This window comes from Hyperolius riggenbachi, chromosome 10 (assembly GCF_040937935.1).
Source record: "Hyperolius riggenbachi isolate aHypRig1 chromosome 10, aHypRig1.pri, whole genome shotgun sequence".
NCBI classification, from domain to species: domain Eukaryota; kingdom Metazoa; phylum Chordata; class Amphibia; order Anura; family Hyperoliidae; genus Hyperolius; species Hyperolius riggenbachi.
Genome location: NC_090655.1, coordinates 208,856,270 through 208,883,391, shown reverse-complemented (window position 1 = coordinate 208,883,391; position 27,122 = coordinate 208,856,270). Strand labels below are relative to the sequence as shown.

Here is a 27,122-nt window from a genome sequence, read left to right as displayed (position 1 = left end):
GCCGGGGGTCGACTTAGCGTGGGTGCGCACAGACGGGACCTTTATGCGGGGAGGAAGCCCGTCAGCTGACCTGCTGGTCGGCTGACATCAGAGGAGTCCCACGGCGCCCAGGATTGGCTGATTCAGGAGGGGCGTGCCAGTGGGGTCTCCTCTGCTTTATAAGCCTCCGGGCTTCATTCTCACGCTGTCTGCTGTCGTGAATACTTGCGTGTTAGAAGATCTGGGCACCAACATAACTGGGCAGAGTGTCTCCCAGAACAACTTAATAAGGTGGCAAGTGTCCCCCAAAATATAATCCGGCAATGTGTCACACTACATCAGTTGCTTTGCAGAATAATTCTGCATGTCACCTCATTGCCCATACGATTCTATAGGTCTGTTCACATCTGTGTGTTGTGGCAGATGGCATTATTGTAACTCGCTGCAGGCTTTGAATTAAAGGATACCCGAACTGAAATGTGACATAATGAGATAGACATGTGTATGTACAGTGCCTAGCACACAAATAACTATGCTGTGTTCCTGTTTTTCGTTCTCTGCCTGAAAGAGTTAAATATCAGGTATGTAAGTGGCTGACTCAGTCCTGACTCAGACAGGAAGTGATTACAGTGTGAGCCTCACTGATAAGAAATTCCAACTATAAAACACTTTCCTGGCAGAAAATGGCTTCTGAGAGCAAGAAAGAGGTAAAAAGGGGAATTTCTTATCAGTGAGGGTCACACTGTAGTCACTTCCTGTCTGAGTCAGGACTGAGTCAGCCACTTACATACCTGATATTTAACTCTTTCAGGCAGAGAAAGAAAAAAAGGAACACAGCATAGTTATTTGTGTGCTAGGCACTGTACATACACATGTCTATCTCATTATGTCACATTTCAGTTCGGGTATCCTTTAACGTCTATGTCAAGTCTCCATTGCAGTTCACACACATAATGCTTGCTTTATGTAATGCACCCAGTAGGAATCCAGCCAAAGGCATTGTTCCCTGAAATCATGATTCAACAATGTGCCCCCCCAAACATAGTTAGTGTCCCCCAAACATAATTAGGAAGCATGCCCTTAAAATGATTGGTGGCAATTGGTGCCTAGTGCTATGACTGTAGATAAAATACACCATACTCACCCTCCCAGCTCACTTGCATAATCCTCCTCCTTCCCGCTTGCTAGGACTGAGAGACACGGGTGATGTAGCAGAGCACATATCACTGCATATCATCTGACTTTGTTAGCCCTGATGCATGGCAGGATCGAGTGCAGTGCTGCCTCCTACCTAGTCATCACGAAGATCCAAAGCAGGACTATTTACTCTTGAGGGCACCATTTCTAAGGAATTAGGACGATGGCCATGAATCCTTAGTGCTATCAACCACTGCTGGAATACAGGGAAAACACACCTTCCAGTTCACAGGGTGAACGAACAATCAGACAGTTGGCCTATTTCACCTGAAGTACAAACACATATGAAGAGAGAAAGTAAGGAGATGCTGCAGTTAGAGGTCAATCAGAAGTCCTACAGAGCATAGGCTGCACTCCAGTGATGCTTGTCCCAAAAAGGACCAGAGAACCCAGTGTTCTCCCCAGAATTTTTTTCCAGCCGGGTGGCATGAAAAAGTAGCCAGGTGGGGCGAGAGGAGAGAATACAGGGCCGGCGCTTCTCTGCACAACTCTGCTTAAAGCAGAGGAGGAAGTGAGCCGATGACAGCTGGGTGCTCACCAAAACTAGCCGGGTGAAGCACCCGGCTAAAAGAGCCTGGGGAGAACCCAATTCTGTGTGTACCCGAAGCTGAATATCATCACCATCACAGATGTGTACCTCATGACTTAGGTTGAGCTGCCGATAAGCTGGCAGCCCTGATTGGTTTCACAGTAATGGGGTTAAACCAGCTGTACTGCTACCTAACTGACAAACCTGCGTGACAGATAAATTCCCCAGATCAAAGATTTTTACCTGATGAGTGTACTCAGCTTAACAAAATAGACTGTGTAGGTATGCCTCTCATACTACATGGAAGGGTGTAAAATTGGTCTGTGATCTTTCATTTTCAAAAGACTTTTATCTCAAGTGTGTACTTAGCTTTAGCTGAACTGTCAGGCAATTTGCATTGTTTCACAAACACTGGTCCACATGACAGCCCAGGGGCCCCAGGTCTCTCTCACTCGCTGGGGCCCCCAAACTACCATGCGACACCTAGAGGGAAGTGTGGGCAAGCCCTGGACCTCTCACCTCCAGGGAACTCACCCCACCACCTCTAAACTGAATGCCAACTGAAGAAAAAGAAAGAAAAAGAAATTTCGTTTTTGCAGCTTCTAGGATGCGGTTGACAGGTGAGTGGTTAGGGAGGGGACCGTGTGGGAGATGTGCCTACACGGGGCGTCCCTGTAAACGATGCAATTCACGATTGCGTCCAACCGAAGCCTCCCACCTGAATGCTAATTTATGTAATTCCTGCTAGATTTGGTACAGCAGGCAAAGGGTGTATGACAGTACACCTGATTGGCTGACTGGCGTCTGCTGGCCAGATAGAGGCAGGATATTGCTCTGACTGGAAGTTAGCAATTGTGTTTTTGTGCAGTTGGCATTCAGTTTAGAGGTGGTGGGGTGAGTTCCCTGGAGGTGAGAGGTCCAGGGCTTGCCCACACTTCCCTCTAGGTGTCGCATGGTGGTTTGGGGGCCCCAGCGAGTGAGAGAGACCTGGGGCCCTGCCTGGGCTGTCATGTGGACCAGTGTTTGTGATTTTAAATTTCTTTTTTGCAGCTTCCAGGATGCAGTTGACAGGTGAGTGGTTAGGGAGGGGACCGTGTGGGAGATGTGCCTACACGGGGCGTCCCTGTAAACGATGCAATTCACGATTGCGTCCAACCGATGCCTCCCACCTGAATGCTAATTTATGCAATTCCTGCTAGATTTGGTACAGCAGGCAAAGGGTGTATGACAGTACACCTGATTGGCTGACTGGCGTCTGCTGGCCAGATAGAGGCCGGATATTGCTCTAGCTGGAAGCTAGCAATTGTGTTTTTGTGCAGTTGGCATTCAATTTGCATTGTTTAAAAGGAAATAAATACTTCAGTCTCCATATCCCACTCACTACAAGTTCCCTTAGAGGCCACCTTTACAGCGTCAGAAGTTTACAGTTCCCGGTGACAGCAGGAAAGCAACATAACAGATCGGGACAGAGGGGCTGGACGTTATGCTTGTGTTGTGTCAGGTACAGCAAAGCATACAGTCAACGAAAAGTATCATTCACCGGTAATGCACTGCCGCACTGTGAACGTCACATAAGTGGTGCATTGCAGTGGGGTAAGCCACGTTACAAAGTGGCCGTTACACCATTACAACGCACCACTGTGAACGTGGCCTAAGCCAAATAAGTGTCAGGTGGGCATGGCAGAAGTTCAGTATCTCAACATCAGGTACTGGGAAGGTTGGTGCTATAATGGCTTGTCTTTGCCATTAAAGTATACCCAAGATGGAATGTGACATGATGAGATAAACGTGTATATACAGTGGCAAGAATGAAGAAAGAGTATGGCCCTGCAAAAAAACGCACCACAGGGTATAGGAAAAATACAAATTAGCCTTTACATTTACATCTTCATAGCCCAGTTATTGCTAACTGCTTGGATACTTCTTTGGTTTCTGCAGAGTTGGACAACATCTGCAGAGAATTCTGAATGGGAGTACTAGTGATATGAAGCATAATTAGATAAAAATGTGTATATATAGTACCATTATGACTCCTAGAACTTGTCTGTGTTCCCTTTTTTTTTCACTATAACAGGTAATAAATGACAGTCTTTCTGCAGCCAGTGATTCAAGCTTCAGTGTAGTCTCTCTGATAACTATTAAGGCATTGTTCACATTGCGTTCGGCTCGAGTGTCCATCCGTGTTGGGCTGTTTTTGAGGCGTCTTATTTTTACGATTCCCGGCACTTGGGTGGGCGATTTATTTTTGTGCTTAGCGGTTTTCTAAGCGTTTTTTCCGAGCGGTTTTGCAATTCACTCCCTGACGCAAGTTAGGAAGTGAACTCTTTGACCTGAAAAATAATAAATACAATGTATTTATTCTTAAAAACGCAAGCGCAATCACTACCCAAACGATTTTGTGAGCGTTTTGCGTTGCTCCTATACTTTCCATTGAGGCTGAATTGCCCAGAAAATGGTACACGCACCGCTTTGCTAGCCGCACAGCGCACGACCCTCGCTGATATGAACCTTCTCATAGACATTCATTGTCCACGTTGTCGGGGGGCGTTTTTAAAAACCGCACGCGGGCAGAAAAAAAAAAGCCGAAAACGCCTGCAGTGTGAACAAGCCCTAAAAGGCTATAAAACTTGTGATACATATTTCTGACAGCGGAGACGATCAGTAGGTCATCATTACTTTGTATGGGAACAGAACAAGGTAAAGAGAAGCATCATATGCCAGTGAGACAATTTAAAGGACAACTGTAATGAGACGGATATGGAGCCTGCCATATTTATTTCCTTTTAAGCATTACCAGTTGCCTGGCTCTCCTGCTGATCCTCTGCCTCTATTACTTTTAGCCATAGACCCTGAACAAGCATGCAGCAGAATAGGTGTTTCTGACATTATTGTCACATCTGACAAGATTAGCTGCATGCTTGTTTCTGGTGTGATTCAGACACTTCAGCAGCCAAATAGATAAGCAGGGCTGCCTGGCAACTAGTATTGTTTAAAAGGAAATAAATATGGCAGCCTCTATATTCTTCTCAATACAGTTGAGCTTTAATCTTCAGACAGTCTTGTTTAGAAGTATTTAATTGATGCGGATGCACTTGTCAGCATCAAGCAGCTGCTATGGTGGTCTCAGCCATATGCCTCCTTCCAAAAATGAGTACATTGGTGAACATTCATTATGCCATGTCACACTCTGAAATATATATATTTTTTTTTTTTTTAAATTACATTATTTATGAGGACTGTACAACTGCAAAGTGCCCTACTGTCTGTTAGCAAATGAAAATTGTATCACATTTGCAGCACCAAAGTGCACATCTAACCATCTAACAATGTACTTTAATCTGGGTGCCAGCCTGCCATGAAGCTCGATTTTATCTACAGTTCTTTACCTATTCTCAAAAATGATACACCTTAATAATGAAACAGAATGAGTAGCTTAAAACCACAACTCCCAGGGTCCTTCAAGCTTCTGATCTAATGCAAAAATAATAGGACAAATATACAGTAATGCAAGGGACTGTAATATGGCAATGAGGCTTGAAACGCAAAATCAGGAAGTGCCTGTGACACGCAAGCTCCGTGCTTCCTGTGTGTTACTTCCGGCCAGTCTGATCATTCAGGAACCCGGGTTGGAAGGAAAGCTGCAGGTCGGTGAGAATTAAAGACTAATTAGGGGGAGGTCGCAAGACACTTATCATGGATTGAATTACTTTATAAACATGGTTATTTACTGAGTGGTGAATGATTCAATCTAATGTGAGCCTGTGCATACATAATGTGAGCCTGTGTATACATATATAAATGTTTTTCTTTTAATAATGGCATTTGGAGGTTTGTAATAATGTATTGGGAAAGCAGATGGCTGATGAAAGAAGCCTAGATAAATGGAGCAGTTAGGTTTTAGTTATTTAAAGCACATCTAAAGTAAGAGAAATATGGAGGCTGACATTTATTTCCTTTTAAAGAGAAACCATAACCAAGAATTGAACTTCATCCCAATCAGTAGCTGATACCCCCATTTCCTTTTCACAAACGATCATCAGGGCTCTCCCGGCTCTGTATGGCTGATATTGGGGTGAGACCCCTCCCACAGTGTGTTGTCAGGACCATGGTTCTGACATCACACTGTGGCAGCCTTGTTACATTGTTGGAAATAACAGCTGTTTCCAACTGCTTAAAAAGCAAGCTGCATCTCCTTCCAATGACATCACCCGCCAACAGTAAAAATGTCACACCATGTGATAAATGTCAGAATGTAAATCGGGGAGAGGAAAGATTGTACAATGAGCAAACACGAACTAAATCATTTATACATCATTATTGAAAAATGAAGCACTTTTTTATTACATTATTTTCACTGGAGTTCCTCTCTAAACAATGCACATTGCCTTGCTGTTCTGGTGATCCTCTGCCTCTAATATTTTTAGCCATAGAGTTAAGGTTCGTATACACGTCCGATAAAGATCGTTCGTTACGAACGATTCGTGACGTTTACACGATATTCAAATTAGACTGAAAAGATCGTTCGTAATGAACGATTGTGTACACACGTGAACGATATAAGTATAAAGTACTGAACGACGAACGATAAAAAAATGCGTGCGCAAACGGAAGTGACGTTATGACAGGCAATAAGAACATGCGTTATCGGACGATCTTTGTACACACTGCAACGATTGAACGATTATCTTTCGAAAAAATCCGCCGGGTTGGATCGGTCCGATTGAACGATAACGATCGTTATCGTTCACAAAAACGATCGTTCACACTTTTTGAACGCACGATTATCGTTCCGATTGTCGTTATCGTTCGTTTTTGAACGATCGTTATCGTACGTGTGTACTCAGCTTTAGACCCTGAATAAGTATGTTGATGACTAGCCACTAGCCACATGTTTATTTAAGGTGTGTGATTCAGACACTGCTGATGCCAGAAAGATCAACAGGACTGCCAGACAACTGGTATTTGTTAAAAGTGGACCTGAACTCAGAACTTCTTCCAGGCTTTAATGCTGGGAATGCACGATAATTTTTTTCTGCAGATTTATTGCAGATTGATTTTCCGATCGATTTCCATTCACTTCAATGAGAAAACTCATGGTGTAATTCCAGCATAAAAGATACGCAACAGCGTAATAACCTTTAAAAAAAAAAACTTTTCTTTGTTACAGCTGATATAAGTTCAATAATAAATCTGCATTGTTTCTGCTTCCTGCTTTCATGGAAGCAGACATATTGTTAACATCCTGTGCTTTCAAATAAGCTTATCTGCCGGGGCAGTCAGCTGACACAAGGGAGAGATCAATTTACAACTTGTGATTGGACACAAACAGGCTAAACTCTCTAAATACATACAGGGTGCATTTCTCTATGTTTTCCTTCTGTCCTGTGCAAGAGTTCAGGTCCACTTTAAAAGTACATAAATATGGAGGCCTCCATATCTATCTCACTTTAAGGGCTGGAACCCACAAGAGCGTTTTTTTGAGCATTTTGGCAGCGCTGCGATACGCTAGCGTTTTGCCAAAACGCTCAGCTGATGTTAATGGATGGGGCAACTTCCACAGGAGCGTTTGCGTTTCCCAGAAACGCAAACGCAGGACATGCAGCATTTTGGGAGCGTTACCGCTTCAATGTAAAGTATTGAAACGCTAGCGGAACGCTCAGCAAAACCTAAACTGAGCGGTTTTGCTAGCGTTTTGCGGTTCAGCACACTGTAACAAAATTAAAAATAATTCACAGGACCAATCAGGATAAAAACGCAAAACGCTACACAACCGCTGAGCAAAAAAATACAATGTTGCAAAACGCGACCGCAAACGCGCATGAATCCGCTTGCAAACCGCTCAGACAGAACTCTAGCGGTAGCGTTTTGCGTTTGCTGTTTTCAGTGGGTTCCAGGCCTCAGTGTCCTTCAAAGGAACAAGAAGTTTGACGGGCTTCTTTAATTATGCGCCATATTTAATTTGCAACAGAATAAAAATGGTGGCAATTAATGTGAACAATACAGCCAAGATGCAATCCTGTATTAGATGTTATATCAATACTGTATTGCCAACCTCATGGATCTTTCAATTGATGAAGCTTTGATTGCTTGTCTGTGCGTTCCCCGTGCTGCACCCCTTCCTCCTATGTAATCTCTTGGCTGGTCAGCTGATCCAGCTTTCCTTTCCCTGTGCACCTCTCTGTTTTTGTATGTGATGACTAGAGATGGTCAGTGATATACAGTGGTTTGCAAAAGTATTCCGTCCCCTTGAAATTTTCCACATTTTGTCATATTACTGCCACAAACATGAATCAATGTTATTGGAATTCCACGTGAAAGACCAACACAAAGTGGTGTACGCGTGAGAAGTGGAATGAAAATCATACATGATTCCAAACATTTTTTTACAAATAAATAACTGCAAAGTGGGGTGTACGTAATTATTCAGCCCCCTTTGGTCTGAGTGCAGTCAGTTGCCCATAGACATTGCCTGATGAGTGCTAATGACCAAATAGAGTGCACCTGTGTGTAATCTAATGTCAGTACAAATACAGCTGCTCTGTGATGACCTCAGAGGTTGCCTAAGAGAATATTGGGAGCAACAACACCATGAAGTCCAAAGAACACACCAGACAGGACAGGGATAAAGTTATTGAGAAAGTTAAAGCAGGCTTAGGCTACAAAAAGAATTATAAAGCCTTGAACATCCCATGGGGCACTGTTCAAGCGATCATTCGGAAATGGAAGGAGTATGGCACAACTGTAAACCTACCAAGACAAGGCCAAACAAGACACAGGCCAAACAAGGAGAGCACTGATCAGAAATGCAGTCAAGAGGCCCATGGTGACTCTGGACGAGCTGCAGAGATCTACAGCTCAGGTGGGGGAATCTGTCCATAGGACAACTATTAGTCGTGCACTGCACAAAGTTGGCCTTTATGGAAGAGTGGCAAGAAGAAAGCCATTGTTAACAGAAAAGCATAAGAAGTCCCGTTTGCAGTTTGCCACAAGCCATAAGCCATGCGGGGGATACAGCAAACATGTGGAAGAAGGTGCTCTGGTCAGATGAGTCCAAAATGGAACTTTTTGGCCAAAATGCAAAACGCTATGTGTGGCGGAAAACTAGCACTGCACATCATTCTGAACACACCATCCCCACTGTCAAATATGGTGGTGGCAGCATCATGCTCTGGGGGTGCTTCTCTTCAGCAGGGACAGGGAAGCTGGTCAGAGTTGACAGGAAGATGGATGGAGCCAAATATAAATCTTGGAAGAAAAACTCGTGGAGTCTGCAAAAGACTTGAGACTGGGGTGGAAGTTCACCTTCCAGCAGGACAATGACCCTAATCATAAAGCCAGGGCAACAATAGAATGGTTTAAAACAAAACATATCCATGTGTTAGAATGGCCCAGTCAAAGTCCAGATCTAAATCCAATTGAGGATCTGTGGCAAGATCTGAAAACTGCTGTTCACAAACGCTGTCCATCTAATCTGATTGAGCAGGAGCTGTTTTGCAAAGAAGAATGGACAAGGATTTCAGTCTTTAGATGTGCAAAGCTGGTAGAGACATAACTGTAATTGCAGCAAAGGTGGTTCTACAAAGTATTGACACAAAGGGCTGAATAATTACGCACACCTCACTTTGCAGGTTTTTTTTTGTTTTTTTTAATGTTTGGAATCATATATGATTTTTGTTCCACTTCTCACGTGTACACCATGTCACAGGAGCCCTAGTGGTCAGACCGCAAACTGCCTTCCAATCGGTTTCAGCACACCAATCATGCAAGCTGTGGTCGCACTCGGTGCACGGAAATCGACGGAACTTGGGCAGCAGCCCGACCAGAAGGGAGCCTGTGAGGTACGGTAATTACAACTTACACACGATTTCAGGGTATAACTGCCACCACCACTGGTATGGGCCAGTGGACCCGACTGACTGACTAGTCCTGCGAATAAAAACGGTTAAACACACTCTATTCTGTCTAGATATCAACAATAGTAGCGTCTCTTCAGAGATCTGAGTTCAGTTCCTGTGTATGCTGAATAATAGGATAGCGGAACAGTGAATGACTTTGGTAAAGTCTTTATTCATGGCAATATAAATAATTAATATATACAGAAAATTATTAAAATCAACAATTATTGAAACATTAATAGCCAGTATGAAAAATAAAAGAAAGGGAGAAAAAATACTTAGTTTCATGGAAAGATGTCCTTTAGTGGGAAGAATCAAAGTTCCTTGGTAAAGTCCTTTGTTTCAGCTCAATTTAAAATCCAAGCAAAATGGAAAATGTCCTTTGTTTCAGTTCAGACAAGATGGCCGATCAAGATGGCCGCTAGCCATGTATCCTCTGGCTAGCACCAGACAGCTCTCATATAGATGGAATGTGGAGGACTGAGGGAGTGGTCCCTTGCAAACACTTTTGAACAATGCACACCTTTGGGTGGAGCCTCAAGTACAGCCCAGGGGTTGGACAGGTGCGGTGAGCTCCCTGGAGGGGTGCTCTATGCCCACCAAATATGACATTTGCCGTATTTCGGCTTACGCTTTCCGCATACACATGACCATCACATATTCATATTTCTCAGACTTGGCCAGTTCATATGATACCAAACTTGGGCATGTTTGCATGCCCGGTTAAAAAACGTTGCTACAGGTAGCCCCTACACAACCAATCCAGACTCTATTGATCTGAACCGCAATCGATGCAGAGAATCGAGTGCGATCGCATTTTCTTCACGGGCGGTTCCAGGACGCGTCTGCGGCCCCGCAACTGTCCGTGACACACCACTTTGTATTGGTCTTTCACGTGGAATTCCAATAAAATTGATTCATGTTTGTGGCAGTAATATGAAAAAATATGGGAAACTTCAATGGGGCCGAATACTTTTGCAAACCACTGTAATTATTCTGCCACGCATGCAATTTGTATGCTGCTTGAAGTGGGCCAATCAAATTCACTCCCTGTTGATTTTGATTGGCCCAGTTCCAAGCTGCATACAATTTGCATTGAATTTGCATGCAAGCCAGAATTATTATAATATATTTGACCACCTGTAGTGATGATGGCATGCCCAGTACACCACCTTGCCCTCGGCATAAATGTAAGGACAGGAGAGCAGTTGCATGGGAGGGTGGTCCCAGCACACCTTATTAAGGAGGAGAGACCAACAGGGGCCAGGGCTACAAGGACAAATATTTGCTTTCATAGCAGCAATATAGAGGAAAAGAGACTACATCAGATGATGTTTGGGCAGATCGACCAAAAGACAAATCCCTCTCTGAGAGATCTGTTGGCTACCCATACGCCGCAGGACGATTCCCAATCAATTTCATGCTGAAATCGGTCCGGAATCAGCCTTGTGACGCTGCATCAGCCACCTGGCCGGCCTGACGCTGTCCCCCTTAATGGGGGAAGAGACCAAGAGCCAAATATAGTGTAGAGAGCCAATAGCCAATATAGAGTGTCTGGTGGATGACATTTGAACTCTGGGAACCGGAGAAAAAAACGAGAGCACTAAGGGCGTCAGTAGTGTAGCATCTCCAGGTAGTGATATACTCGTATAAAACAACTGCTGCTTACAAGTGTAGGTTGCTATTGGCAATAGTAGGCATGTGGAGAATTCCATCTCCACATAGATATGATGACTTTTTCTGTGTCTGGAGTCGCACTCCAAAAAAACAAACAAACATAAAAAACACTGGATGCAGTATCACAGAGAGTACCCCTAAAATGGTTTGGAAAACTATACTGGGTGGGAGAATGTGGACCAAAATGTTTGTATATGTGATTGTGCAATTAGCAAGGAACAGTCTTACCTCAGATTGGAGGTTTAAGAAAGGTTTGACACCAACCAAACAAGAATGACACGTTTCGTGGGACTTCTCAGCTTCTTCAGATCAATAATAGACAAAGTTTGTACAGTGATCAGCACGGACTTGGAGCTCCAAGTCTGTGCTGATCACCTTTCTCTGCACAACTGCCACTTCTTCAAGCACTTTTGAGTATCTGATCAAATGAGTGTCGGAGCTCGGCGCCTCAATGAATGTCTTCTGCTGAATAGATGTGGCTGATAAATGGCTTTATTGTGGCTTTTTATTTCTTGTTGCAGTCCCTTCTGAATATCCTACATGTAGCAGTCTCCCTCCTCATATAAGGATGGAGAAGGACAGGAATCACATGACCAAGGAAATATTAAACCTCACCCTGGAGATCATCTATCTGTTGACCGGAGAGGTGAGAGAGTTTAGCAATGTCACAATGTTATCCTGGTTAGTAAAACAAACACCACACTGAGGTGACAAGGGTTCTGGGATATCACGGCTAGTCTTGGACCATGTGACATGACATCACTGTTGTCTGATTGAAGCAAGGAGGGATTCTGGGAGTTTTATGTGGCATCAGTCATACCTTTTAGTAGAAAAGTCATACCTGTTAGTAGAAAGAAGAGTTAGTTGAAGTAAGGGATTGTGATAATGCCACATCACAACATTCTTTTCACTATAAGGTGGACCTACACCTACAGTCATTCTACAAAAGAAGACACAGTTAGGGCAACCATGTTTGTGGATGAAAGGAGGGACCCAAAAAATGATAAAATGTTCTAAAAAAGTTTAAAACATATAAAGCGGCAGTTCAGATTTACTTACCCGAGGCTTCATCCAACTCCCTGCAGTATATCAGGTCTCTCCAGGGTACCGATATCCCCTCTGAACGATCCCTGACTAGAAATCTAGCCATGGCTACTGCCCATGTGCAGTCCTGACCACATGCCTTCTGGATTGCGCTCTTGCGGCCAGGAGTGTTCTTTGTTTGCGCTGTTCACAAATACTTTAATTGCACATGCGCAGCCTCTGCAACCACAGTCCTAGTTGGGTATCTTTAGTAGTGGACCGCAAAACGTTGGTGTTAAATAAGGAGCACAGTGAGGGACCTGATATACTGCAGAGGGGCTGGAAAAAGTCCCATTACAACCAACACACACACACACACACACACACACACACACACACACACACACACACACACACACACACACACACACACACACACACACACACACACACACACACACACACACACACACACACACACACACACACACACACACACACACACACACACACACACACACACACACACACACACACACACACACACCTCTCTCTGTATTGGAACACAACAGTCAGTCTGAGACTGCTCCCTTTGGTCACATGGACATGCAGAGGGTGAGTGAGCACTGGCAGCCTATTATTACTCATACTTTATAGTGGGAGGGAAGGTGTAAGTAGGCAGTGGAAAATTGCAGGTGTAGAAATATGAAGCTATGAATTGATGTGGCAAGTACAGGCGGTCCCCTACTTACAATGAGGTTGTATTCTGGGAGATAGATTGCAAGTTTAATTTGTTTGTGGTCCTGTGTTAAACATGGTGAACTGTGGATATATGATTTACCTTCAGACAACTCAGAATTTGGACATATTTACACTTACCTAAAGGATTATTAGGAATACTTGTTCAATTTTTCATTAATGCAATTATCTAATCAACCAATCACATGGCAGCTGCTTTAATGCATTTAGGGGTGTGGTCCTGGTCTAGACAATCTACTGAACTCCAAACTGAATGTCAGAATGGGAAAGAAAGATGATTTAAGCAATTTTGAGCGTGGCATGGTTGTTGGTGCCAGATGGGCCGGTCTGAGTATTTCACAATCTGCTCAATTACTGGGATTTTCATGCACAACCATTTCTAGGGTTTACAAAGAATGGTGTGAAAAGGGAAAAACATCCAGTATGCAGCAGTCCTGTGGGCGAAAATGGCTTGTTGATGCTAGAGGTCAGAGGAGAATGAGATGGCTGATTCAAGCTGATAGAAGAGCAATGTTGACTGAAATAACCACTCGTCACAACCGAGGTATGCAGCAAAGCATTTGTGAAGCCACAACACGCACAACCTTGAGGCGGATGGGCTACAACAGCAGAAGACCCCACCGGGTACCACTCATCTGCATTACAAATAGGATAAAAAGGCTACAATTTGCACAAGCTCACCAAAATTGGGTAATTGAAGACTGGAAAAATGTTGCCTGGTCTGATGAGTCTCGATAGAGTCAGAATTTGGCATAGACAGAATGAGAACATGGATCCATCATGTCTTGTTACCACTGTGCAGGCTGGTGGTGGTGGTGTAATGGTGTGGGGGATGTTTTCTTGGCACACTTTAGGCCCCTTATTGCCAATTGGGCATCGTTTAAATGCCACGGGCTACCTGAGCATTGTTTTTGACCATGTCCATCCCTTCATGACCACCATGTACCCATCCTCTGATGGCTACTTCCAGCAGGATAATGCACCATGTCACGAAGCTTAAATCATTTCAAATTGGTTTCTTGAACATGACAATGAGTTCATTGTACTAAAATGGCCCCCACAGTCACCAGATCTCAACCCAATAGAGCATCTTTGGGATGTGATGGAACAGGAGCTTCGTGCCCTGGATGTGCATCCCACAAATCTCCATCAACTACAAGATGCTATCCTATCAATATGGGCCAACATTTCTAAAGAATGCTTTCAGCACCTTGTTCAATCAATGCCACATAGAATTAACCACCCTGGCGTTCTATTAAGATCGCCAGGGCGGCTGCATGAGGGTTTTTTGTAAATAAAAAAAAAAATATTTCATGCAGCCAACTGAAAGTTGGCTGCATGAAAGCCCACTAGATGGCGCTCCGGAGGCGTTCTTCTGATCGCCTCCGGCGGCCAAAAGTAACACGGAAGGCCGCAATGAGCAGCCTTCCGTGTTTGGCTTCTCCTGTCGCCATGGCGACGAGCGGAGTGACGTCATGGACGTCAGCCGACGTCCTGACGTCAGCCGCCTCCGATCCAGCCGTTAGCGCTGGCCGGAACTATCTGTTCCGGCTGCGCAGGGCTCAGGCGGCTGGGGGGACCCTCTTTCGCCGCTGCTCGCGGCGGATCGCCGCAGAGCGGCGGCGATCGGGCAGCACACGCGGCTGGCAAAGTGCCGGCTGCGTGTGCTGCTCTTTATTTCATCAAAATCGGCCCAGCAGGGCCTGAGCGGCAGCCATCGGCGGTGATGGACGAGCTGAGCTCGTCCATACCGCTAAGATGGCAGTTCTGAAGGCGAAAGGTGGTCAAACACCGTATTAGTATGGTGTTCCTAATAATCCTTTAGGTGAGTGTATGTTTGTAGTATAAAGCATTGTTTTTGGTTGTTTTCTATGTGATTTTAAAGTTTTTTACAACTATTTATAAAAGTTTATACAATATCATAATATTTAACAACAAAAATATATAATAAAAAGACTAGATTACTTACCGGTAATGTCTTTTCTGGTAATCCGAAGGACAGCACCCTGAGAAGATGTCCACTCCCACATTCACTGGACAGGACCGCACTAAAGAATTTGCATAGTTAGGCAGTATAAAAGGCAGCATTTCACATACCACATCAGTTATAAAAAAAAGACAAGACACCAAATGATGCTTCAATATAAATTTTTTATTTACATGGGTGGGCGTCAACGGGTGCTGTCCTTCGGATTACCAGAAAAGACATTACCGGTAAGTAATCTAGTCTTTCTCTGGACATCCTCGGACAGCACCCTGAGAAGATAAACAAGAACCTGATATCTAGGGAGGGATAACTGCCTGTAAAACCTTTCTGCCAAAGGCTAAATCTCTACTAGCAGATACGTCTAGCTTATAATGTTTAGCAAAAGTGTTTGAAGAAGACCAGGTAGCTGCTCGGCAAATCTGCTCAATACTGGCTCCTGCCCTCTCTGCCCAAGAAGTTGACATCGATCTCGTGGAGTGAGCCTTGATGGATGCAGGCACTCTCTTATTCTGCACGCTGTAGGCCAGGGAAATGGCCTGTCTTAACCATCGTGCTATGGTAGCTTTTGAAGCTTGCCTTCCTCTGTTTGGTCCTGAATGAAGGACAAACATCGCCCTAGACCTTCTCCAACTGTTAGTGACCTCCATATACTGTAAGATACAGCGTCTAACATCAACAGCCTGCAACTTCCTTTCCTTGTCATTTGAAGGATTTGGACAAAAAGAAGGTAAGTAAATCTCCTGTGACCTGTGAAAATCCGAGACCACTTTTGGTAGAAAGGTAGGGTCCATCTTTAAAGTGATGCGATCGTCTGAAACAATGCAGTATGGTTCATCAATCGACAAGGCCTGGATCTCGTTTACACGCCTTGCAGAACAAATTGCTAGTAGAAACACTGCCTTCAAAGTAAGGTTTTTCTCCGATATTTCTGATAATGGCTCAAAGGGATGTAATGAAAATGCCTGTAACACTGTGTTTAAATCCCAAGGTGGGGTCCTTATTCTCTGTTTTGGTTTCAACCTAGACGTTGCCTGGAAGAACTGAATTATAAAGCGATCTTCTGACAATTTTTTCTCCAAGAATACACTTAATGCAGCCGTCTGTACTTTTAATGTGCTGATGCTTAGGCCCATTGCGAATCCTGCCTGTAAAAACTCGAATACAGAGGATATCAAAGTTCTTGAGACCCCTTTCCTTGAGCACCAATCAGAATAAGTTCTCCAAGCCTTCGCATACATTTTTCTAGTTACCTCCTTTCTGCTGCAAATCAAAGTTCTTATAAGTTCTTCTGAAAATCCCTTTTGTTTCAGGAGTGTCCATTCAGGTTCCACGCTGTTAGCTTGAACATGGTCAGCTGTGGATGGAAGAACGGGCCCTGAGATAGTAAGTCTGGTCTGTTCGGTAATATCCAGGGATCCTCTACAGCTAACCTTTTCAGCAGCGAAAACCAAGGTCTTTTTGGCCAAAAAGGAGTTATCAATATCGCTCTGACCTTCTCCTGCATTATTTTGTTCAGTACTTTCGGAATCACTGTAATTGGTGGAAAGGCAGAGACCAGAGGAAACTCCCACTTGATTGAGAAGGCATCTATGACCTTTGAGTTGTCCTCCCGAGAGAGGGAACAGAACTGAGGGCATTTGTTGTTGTGCTTGGAAGCAAATAAGTCTATGTCTGGACTGCCCCATTTCTGCAGAATCTCTTGAAACACTTCCTGGTGAAGGCTCCACTCGTCCTGTAACAAAGTCTCCCGACTGAGTAAATCTGCCATGCAATTTCGAGAACCTTTCAAATGTATAGCTTTTAGAGAACAAGTCCATTGTTCCGCCCAGGACATTATCCTTTGAGTCTGACTCCAAAGGGAAGCACTCCTGGTACCCCCCTGCCTGTTCAGGTATGCCACTACTGAAGAATTGTCTGTCTGGATCAACACATGTTTCATCTGGAGGAATGAGGAGAAATGTTCTAGAGCCAATCTGACTGCTTCCAACTCTCTGTTGTTCGATGGCATGCTGCTTAGAGTTTGAGACCATAGACCCTGGGCTGGCATATTCTTGAAGTGTGCCCCCCACCCTATTGCACTTGCATCTGTTGTCAGAATGCATTCTGTTGGAAAGTTCCAGAGACGGCCTGTCGAGAGATGTACTTGTTCCTTCCACCAGTCCAAAGAAAGCTTCACCTTGGGAGGGATCAGTACCCTGTCGTCTAGAGAAGACTTCTTCTTGTTCCATACCCTCAGGATCCATACCTGGAGTTGCCTTGAATGAAACTGTCCCCAAACCATAGTCCTGAAGGCAGAAGTCATGAGCCCCAGAAGTGACATAGCTTCTCTTATTGTTGTGGTCTGAGCACTCTGAAAGGAAAGAATACAATTGATTAATCTTTGACCCTTATCAACAGGCAGAAAAACTTTCTGAACAGAAGAATTAATCGTAAGGCCTAAATAATTCATGACTTTTGAAGGTTGAAGACAAGATTTCTCCCAGTTCATGAGCCAACCTAATGACTCCAGAAAGTTAATTGTATAGCTCAACTGATATGAAACTGACTCTGTAGAAGGGCCCCATATCAGCAGGTCATCTAAGTATGATATAACCTGAATAGATCGTATTCTAAGCACTGACAGAACTTCTGCCATTATCTTAGTAAATAACCATGGTGCTGATGATAACCCAAATGGTAAAGAAGTGAACTGGTAATGTCTTACCTCCCCTGCAGTCCTGATGGCAAATCTCAGAAACCTCTGTGATCTCAGACTCATGGGGATGTGTAAGTATGCATCTCTGAGGTCTAGGGACACCATATAACAGTCTCTCTGTAGTAGGTTCACTACTGTCCTCATATTGTCCATTCGAAATCTTTTGTATAAGATGAATCTGTTCAATGACTTTAGATTTATGATGAACCTGTAATCTCCTTTGGGTTTTTTGACTAGGAAGACAGGGGAGTAGAAGCCTGCATGCATGTGAGAGGCGGGTACCTGGCGTATCACCTTCTTCTCCAGTAGGGAGGCAATCGATTCCATCAGTGCCTTCTGAACAATCATATCCTTTGGGTGGGGGGTTACACAAAATCTTGAATGAGGAATCCTTACAAACTCCAGATCGTATCCCTCTAATACAATCGATCTTATCCATTTGTTCTGGAAATGTTCCTGCCAAGTCTCGAAAAAATGCGTGATCCTTCCTCCTACTGGAATTATGGCGTCATTGTTGCTTTGGCGTTGTAACTGAGCTGGAGGGATTAAGTAGGAAATTTGATCTGGCTCTTGGACCTTTTGCTGTATTCCATCTTCCTCTACCACTTCCTGTAGAGGTATTGCTTTGCTTCTTCTGGTTACGAAAGGATCTCTGGAAACGAAAAGTTTTCCTCTTAATTGGGAAATTTTTCTTCCTATCTGATGATCTGTCAAGGGTCTCCTCCAACTTGCTACCAAACAAAAGGTTTCCCTCACACGGAATGCCACATAAACGTGATTTTGATGATGAATCTCCCTGCCATGTTCTTAGCCAAACCGCACGTCTTGTAGAATTTACTAATGCTGATGTCCTAGCTGACAGCCTTACAGATTCATCTGCTGCATCAGAAAGATAATTTACTACTAGAAACAAGGTAGGGAATGCTTTCAAGATCTCCTCTCTTGGCGTATCTCCTGCTATATGCATATGAAGTTGTTCTAACCAGATTTTTAAGCAACGTGCCATGGCTGTGGATGCAACAGCAGGTTTAAACCCTGTAGTAGATGACTCCCATGCTCTACGCAATAAGTTGTCCATCTTTTTATCCATGATATCTTTTAAAACACCTGAGTCCTCAAACAGGAGGTCTGAACTTCTAGACATTCTAGAAATTGAGGGATCCAGCTTCGGAACTGGACCCCAAAATTTCTGATCCTCAAGTCTAAAAGGATATCTTCTAGCTAACGATTTTGGCCAAAATACTCTCCTTTCTGGTACATTCCATTCTTTGTCTATCATCTCCTTAAGGTTCTCATGAACCGGAATGAAGGTTGATTGTACCACTGACAGGCTTTCATACATTTTATCCATAGCAGACAATTCCTTATGTTCGGCTTTAACACCCATAGTAATATGCATTGTAGACAGTAACTTATCCAAGTCATCAACAGCAAAAGCAAACTTTGCAGATTTCAATGCCTTTTCCTTTTCTTCCTCCGAATCAATAAAACTACCCTCAAAAGATGAATCCTCCACCTCTCCCTCAGAGAGATCTGATACTTCCTCCTCTCTATCAAGCTTCCTTTTCTTAGATGGATGTTGCGTTTTATCAGAAGAAACCTCTGTAGGTGCTGAAGGAAGGGGAGGGGTAGGAGGGGGAGGAGAGGTGTGGGTAGCCACTCCTTTGAAAGCTTGAAAGGTAGATGATAGTTCAGATTTCATCCATCCCACAAACTCCTTTAATACCCCAGAAGATTCTTGCTTCACAACCTTATCAGCACATTTCTGACATAAAGATTTTGAAGATATAGGAATCCTAGTGGAACAAATTGAACATCTCTTTGTATCAGTTTTCTGTTCTGCTTTCTTATGTTTTTCTCCTTTATCTCTTGGATTGGGCTGTATAAGAGAAGGAGAGAGAACAAAACAGAAAAAAAGCCCCTCAGTAAAATATACTAATATAGTATATAAAATATAAATGTAAAGCAATCCCACCAGCAGGATTAGTTTACCAGAGAGGAATTGGAACCTTGCTCCGCAGCCTGAGAGGAGGATCCAGCAGCCTGCTCCATGGTCAGCCGATTCACACTGGAGGCTGAAACCCAGGAGTCTTAAATACCCACAAGCCCACCCAGCCAAAACGCCCCCTGTGCAGCCGAAAGAGGTGCCTACCTACAACCATTGCCGTCCGCAAGTTCCGTAGGACGCTGACAGGCTTCCTGAGCCCGCAATGGCGCTCGGCGTTCCCCTCCTGGCTGCCTCACATGACCCGATCAGCTGACAGAGGGCGAGTAAACCGGAACTTCCGGTTTCCGCGTGTGCGCGCGCTCTGGGCGGGCTTCCGTAGTGTCTGGCGTCTATGCTGCGGAAAGCTCCCCACCTTAGACCAGCCTGGCTTACGGTATTCCTGGCAGCCTTCTGGCAGCAGCCCCTGCTCCCTGGCATGGAAAGCCTCAGACGTTTCGACGAAGTGCATCCTGCGTGGACAGGACAAAAAACTGATGTGGTATGTGAAATGCTGCCTTTTATACTGCCTAACTATGCAAATTCTTTAGTGCGGTCCTGTCCAGTGAATGTGGGAGTGGACATCTTCTCAGGGTGCTGTCCGAGGATGTCCAGAGAAAGTAGTATTGTATATTTTGTACATGAAGACAACTTTGTATCTCTGAAATGTTGTAACCTGAGCCGTTTCACTCACCTAGAGCTTCTTCCAGTCCCTAGAAGTCTGTTAGTTCCCACACCGTAGTTCCGCTCTGAGCCAGGCCTCCACTCTCTCCTTCGGGAGGTCGCAACCCGCGGCCAGGATCTCCTGCGCAGGCGCACTGCGTGCTTCTCATGATCGTGCTCCCGTCGCCGGGAGTGCTCTGCTCTTGCGCAGTTCAGAAATTTCGGAATTGCGCAGAGCGGGTTGCGATATTCTGAAGGAGAGAGTGGAGGCCTGGCTCAGAGTGGAACTACGACGTGGGACCTAACAGACTTCTAGGGGCTGGACGAAGCCCTAGGGGAATGAAACTCCTCCTTCCTCCCCGGATGTATCCTTTAATGTTTAAAGTAAAAGATTTTATGCTCAATTCATACAAAAAATATTCCTTTAAAGGGACTCAGAGCTGACAAATTAAAAAGATTTTATATATACCTGGGGCTTCCTCCAGCTCCATCCCCTCCGATAGCTCCCACGCCGCTGCCTGCCGCTTCGAGAAACCCAGTCCCATCACTGACGTCAGTCGTGGCCAGCTACGCAGGAGAAGTGCGCTCTTCTCTTATGTTAGACTGGCTCCGACTGACGGAAGTGCGGGGACCTGGTTCCTGAAGCTGCGGGCAGTGGAGGACAGGGGCGTGGGATCAATCAGAGCGGATGGGGCTGGAGAAAGCCCCAGGTATGTATAAAATCTTTTTAATTTGTCAGCTCTGGTACACTTTAAGTGCACATTAAAAAAGCTGTGTGACTAAAACATATATCTGTACTTGATTCCTATGTGAAACCATGGCTGTCACTTTTGCCAAGTAGTTCTGTTTATGTGAAGTCATTATAAGGCCACTTTACAGACACTGTGACAGAAGCTGCATTTATTTGTATGTTATGTATAGGATTATGTACCAGTAAGGAAATCCAGTGTACATATCACAAGAAGTATGAGCGCACGTGTGTCAGGCGGGTGGAGCAAGGGCCCCATATTGGATGCTGCAACGCACTCTCCAACACCTGAGAGTCACAATGACAAGAAGATCCTAGAAGTCACTAACAAGATCATTGAGCTGCTGACCGGAGAGGTGAGCAATGCTGAGAATTGTGGGATATTATCCAGTAACACACGGGGTTTGTCTAGATGGTGACTCTTGCATTGTGTTTGGCAGGTTCCTATGAGGTATCAGGATGTCACTGTGTATTTCTCTATGGAGGAGTGGCAGTATATAGAAGGACATAAGGATCTCTACAAGGATATCATAATGAAGACTGAGCTGCCCCTCAAAACAAAAGGTAAGGCTCATTGGTAGATCAAAGCCCCCTCTCCCTTGGTTTAACCTGTTTAACTCTGTTGCTACGCATATCTATGACCCTGAGGACTTCATTTCAGCATCAGGGGTGTAGATACACGTATCCTGTGGTTTTGAGTGAAGTGCACCCCCCCCCCCCCCCCAAAAGCTCCTGCTCCCAGGGACAGAATCATGTTGGGGGAGCATGCCTGGCTGTGCATGCGCAATGAAGCGTGACTCAGCCAGGTTTTCGGGCAGTATTGTGGGTGACAGGAGCCACCCGGGGAGACGGCGAGGAATGAGCAGCTTCAAGCCCCAGGTAAGTATAGAACCTGAGACGCTTCTCGTCTCAGGTTCTCTTTAAGGGGAAATAACTTGTGGTGGGGAAGTGGTTAAAGTACACCATTAACTCAAAAAACAAAAAAAGGTATATACTTGCCTTGCTTCCCTGATCCATTGCGACTCCTTATCTTCATTGCCACGTTCCTCTTCACGTACAAGTGTGGCTTCACTGCCCAGGCACCGCTGAGGCTCACGCCTGCGCAGTAGCACAGAGCCGATCGTGCATGGAGCGAAAAGCCATGCCCAAGCGGTTCCAGGCAACTGCGCAGGTGCGGGCTGTAGTTCATAGTGTGGCATCGTTCATACATGGATGGGAGCACGGCTGCAGGCAATCTTTCACATCACAGTTGAAGCTTGTTCAGAGGGAGGGGCATACGAAGATTAGGGGAGTCTCTGGACCATCCAGTGGCTTTCCCAACTGAGGTAAGTATAGAACTTTTTTTTTTAAATTACAGGTGTGCTTTAAAGAAAGATGAGGCCTGTGCATTCTTGAATGCAAATGTGCTGTGCACTGTTAATAACTGATTAACTGACTAAAACAGAGTTAAAGGGAACCTAAAGTGTAATAAAAGTGCATTGTACTCCCCAAGCCCTATTAGCCAGGTACTCTGCCCAGCTAATTCTGGTGAGCGCCCGGCTCTCATGGCTTCCCTCCCCACTTCTCTCCTATCACGAAAGAACATGGAGAGGAGGCAGAGCCAGCCAGAATTACTTGATTCAGGTTTGCCTCGCCGCTCTATTCATCCGCTGCCTCCCCCCCCCCCCCCCCTAGAACTGGGCATGGGCGGAACACTCCCGATGTCAGGAATGTGGTCGTGGAGGTACAGGGTGGCCTGCAACTGGCTAAATCAGATAGCTTTCAAAGTAACTGAGCAGAACAGCGCAGAATGCCGGCGAGCACCAGGACTGCAGGGGGCTGGAAGAAGCTCCAGGTAAGTTAGACTGCCCATATTTTTCACTTTAAGTACCCTTTAACAACAGATGTGGACCATTATTACTCTTTTGTTGAAGGATAGTGATGGGTGTTACAGGGTCGTCAGTAAAGTCATGGAGAACCTGAAACACTCAGTTTTTTTTTTTTGTAGAAGGCCAAAAGAACCAAAAATCCACCCTTCTAAAAAAGCCAGTTAGCAAGTTTTTAGTTTACATGAGTAAAGCTACTTCCCTAAGTGATCGTTTCAGATCAGTGAGTAAATATACAAACCACATGCTCATGCACACACAAAAAAACGGGCATTTTAATGTTACCAAGCTGTGTAGTATATGTGGTAGACAGCTGTTTCAAGCTATTTTTGTCTGAAGAATTCAATTAATTTCCTTGCTGGATCTTGCATGGGACTTCAATCACACATGACAGATGCTGCTGATTATTTACACATATTTGAAGATATATATCTGCTTTCTATCATTCTGAACAGATTCACAGTATTATGCTGAGAATACATGGTTCGTTTTTTAGGTGATTAGGTGATTCGATAGATAATTTCTGACATGTCCGATCTCCCTTTCGATTCTTTCGATTTCTGATAGAAGTGAATGGAAAAAGATAAGAAAAACGAGCGGAAGATAAGAGAATCGACTGCAGAATCGAGCAAAAACGATCGAGAGGAGAAACGCACGGCAGAAACGAACCGTGTACTCCCAACATTAGACCAATGAAGATAGTTTCTGTATGCTGGATGTGCTGCATAGTAATGCCCATAGTGAGAACTGTTCTTTGTAAATGTCATTTTCTTCATATAAAACATGAAAAGATGAAAAAGGCCTCTGCGTTGCTATTTGCTAGTAATTACTGGAAATATATGTGGCATTTAGAATTGAAGTTAAAGGGATACTGTAGGGGGGTCAGGGGAAAATGAGTTGAACTTACCTGGGGCTTCTAACGGTCCCCCGCAGACATCCTGTGTTGGCGCAACCACTCACCGATGCTCCGGCCCCGCCTCCAGTTCACTTCTGGAATTTCTGACTTTAAAGTCAGAAAACCACTAGGCCTGCGTTGCCGTGTCCTCGATCCTGCTGATGTCATCAAGAGCGCACAGCGCAGGCCCAGTATGGTCTGTGTCTGCGCAGTACACTCCTGGTGACATCAGCGCGAGCGAGGACACGGGCGTGCAGGCGCAGTGGTTTTCTGACTTTAAAGTCAGAAATTCCAGAAGTGAACTGGAGGCGGGGCTGGAGCACAGGTGAGTGGCTGCGCCAACACAGGATGTCTGCGGGGGACCATTAGAAGCCCCGGGTAAGTTCAGCTCATTTTCCCCCGACCCCCCTACAGTATCCCTTTAACTTTGATAGCTGTCCTTTGACAACAAGCTAGGCAGGGGCTGCAGCCTTTCAATACATGATAGCAGACAATATTTAAAAAATCTATAGTTGTGTCTTACTGAACCAGTCCCAGAGTTTGCTGAAGTGCTGATAAGACATCAGAAATATTTAACGTACATTTTTCAAAGGCATATCAAAATGCACTGTAGGAAGTTTACTGTCACTAAGGAAGAGTTACACCTTACACTGTGCACACTGCTGGTAACACGCTGGTATTATAAAACAGGGATAAAAGCAATAATGAGCCCAATAGATTTGAAAATAAACCTAGATGTTTACTTTCCCTGTAAACTAATATTAAAAGTAAAATGTATGCTCATATTTGATCACATATGCAGCAGGGCTGTCACCACTGTCACTAGAGTTCTAATCCATGATGCTAGGCTTTTCTATGGTATTTTAACCCTTTAGCAGCCAATTTATTTAGAGGCTTTCAAGTGCTCCAGGCCAATTTATTTTAGAACATTTTTTTACTTCTTATTTGTTACATTTCCCTGCTACTAATTAGTACTACTGTAATGTGTATTTATGGTCACTTGTCACTAGGGGGCAGTATGAGACAATAACAGAGGACTTCTGCTTTCATTTTCTATGTTTTCTGCTAGTAGAGAGAAGTCAAAGCATTCCAAGAAATTACAGCACAACCAGTTCTGCAGACTGAGGTCAAAAGCAGTACATTTATCTCGAACCAGATAACTCTATTGAAGTTGCTACTATACGTAGTACTATACTATAGTAAATTTATGATTTGCACTATTTACCAGAGCAGTTAAGATACGTTTTTTATTGTTTTGCCATGCAAATTTTGTTAATAGTAAAACTTTAATAAGTTTTGAAACCAAAAAAATAACTTTGATATACTTTTTTACAGCAGTACAAGGGAGCAACGATACTGAAGTAGAGAAACAAAATATGTCATCGCCACCTCCCTCTGTAAACAGTAGTGAAACCATTGCACCAAATAAAAACAGTATAAAAAATTGTAGATGGAAACGGCCACAAAAATGGAGAACCAAGTACATAAGAAAAGCAACAGCAGCTCCTGCTGTAGACAAACACACTTCAGCATCTATGGAACATACAGGGTCATCATATGCATCTCCAGTGACTGCTGGCTCCCTTGCCACTAGTAGTCCCTTTACCCCATGTGAGATGAAAGAAGGTGCTCTTCAGGATCCTTCTAATTCTGCACAGACGCAAGCTACACCTAAAAATGTGAAATCTGAATTTTCCTCTTCCACTCCTGCACATCCCTTGGAAGCTCCTAATTTTGAACCTGCAGGACTTACAGAAACCAAAGGTCCAAATGGGAACACTGATGATTTTACCTCCTATTCAACAGCCAACCCTATAGGTTTTCATCAGACAATGTATAGCCCTCAACCTATTAAGGAGGAGCCTGTGTCAAGTGATGAGGACAGAACTACAGGTTGTCTTCCTGAAGATGATCCACACCAGCCTACAAACCATGACGAAGATCCCTTGAGTCAAATCAAGGAAGAACCAAACTTGCTTTCAGAAAACCATCTTCCGGAATTTAATCTTTATGATATTGCTGACCAAGGCAAATATGACTCTGCTCATGTTAACATAGAACCAGTCTCAACTGAGGAAGCGTATGCATCTCCAGATTATTTTCAGAGATCATATTCTACCACAGGTCTTAAACCAAGAACATGTGTGACTGCGAATCCACCAGCCATAAATGGTAAGAATTATGAAGATAATAATATATCAACACAATGTACAAATGTAAGTTCATTAAAATATCGCCCAACTCCAAATTGTTCTTCAAGACAATATGCAGCCAGAAATCGCTGTACAGCTCTAGAACAGACATCGGTACGTGCCACCTCAAATGCTGCAATGAGACATTATGTACCCCCAGATCATTCAAAGAAAAAACATACGGTTATAGATCATACACAAAGACAATTTGATTTTAGGAATGAAGGTTTCTCTGACAAAGGAAGCCATGGTTTCTACTCTACTCTAGATCGAAACAGTGTAAATGATAATGTAAGAAAGCTTACCCAGAAGACAGGTAAAAAGCTGGCCCTCACTATTGGTTGTGATTACAACAAATACCATGAAAAAATGACCTCCACAAACCACCAGACCTTGCAGACCTCACATTCTGCGCATGTCTGCTCTGTTTGTGACAAAAGCTTCACCTCCAGCTTTGGCCTGGTCAGGCACCAGACCATCCACAATGGGAATAAGGTGGCATGTCCGCAGTGTGGTAAACTGTTTTTCTACAAGTCCAGCCTGCACATCCACCAGCGAATTCACACCGGGGAAAAACTTTTTGGTTGTCCAGTTTGTGGAAAATGTTTTACTAACAACTCAAACCTCATCGTTCACCAACGAATTCATACAGGCGAGAAGCCATTTTCTTGTTTGACATGTGGTAAACGTTTTGGCCACAAAGGCCACCTCAACAGACACCTGAGGACTCATGAATCAGAACAGGCAACAGCCAATGAAGAAAATGTAGGCAATATTGGACCTTACAACTCGACAAGCCCGAAAGTGAATCGGTTGTCTCTCAAAGTATATGACACCAGTGCCAACTGTTCTTCTGATAAAAGTTATTAATCTGTGTCTTTTCTAGCCCTAAAAAAATATATTGTAATGCTAGGAACAGATGTTTGTGTTTGGATTAGCTTAATGGTCTAGTCAGATACCTTATGGGTACATTGATGAGAGATAAGATATTGCCTATAAAGGCAAGATATATCGCTGCACCCCTCGTACCCTGG

General features: G+C 44.2%; 1 protein-coding gene across 1 annotated transcript; it reads left to right on the top strand.

Moving 5' to 3' along the window:
• Positions 1–5,313: 5,313 nt before the first annotated feature.
• LOC137536253 (gastrula zinc finger protein XlCGF53.1-like) lies at positions 5,314–27,122 on the top strand. The gene is made up of 5 exons (XM_068258384.1): positions 5,314–5,349; positions 11,799–11,923; positions 21,310–21,492; positions 21,577–21,700; positions 25,232–27,122. The coding sequence occupies exons 2-5, from the start codon at positions 11,846–11,848 to the stop codon at positions 26,956–26,958; spliced, it is 2,112 nt and encodes a 703-aa protein (XP_068114485.1). The 5' UTR covers positions 5,314–5,349; positions 11,799–11,845; the 3' UTR covers positions 26,959–27,122.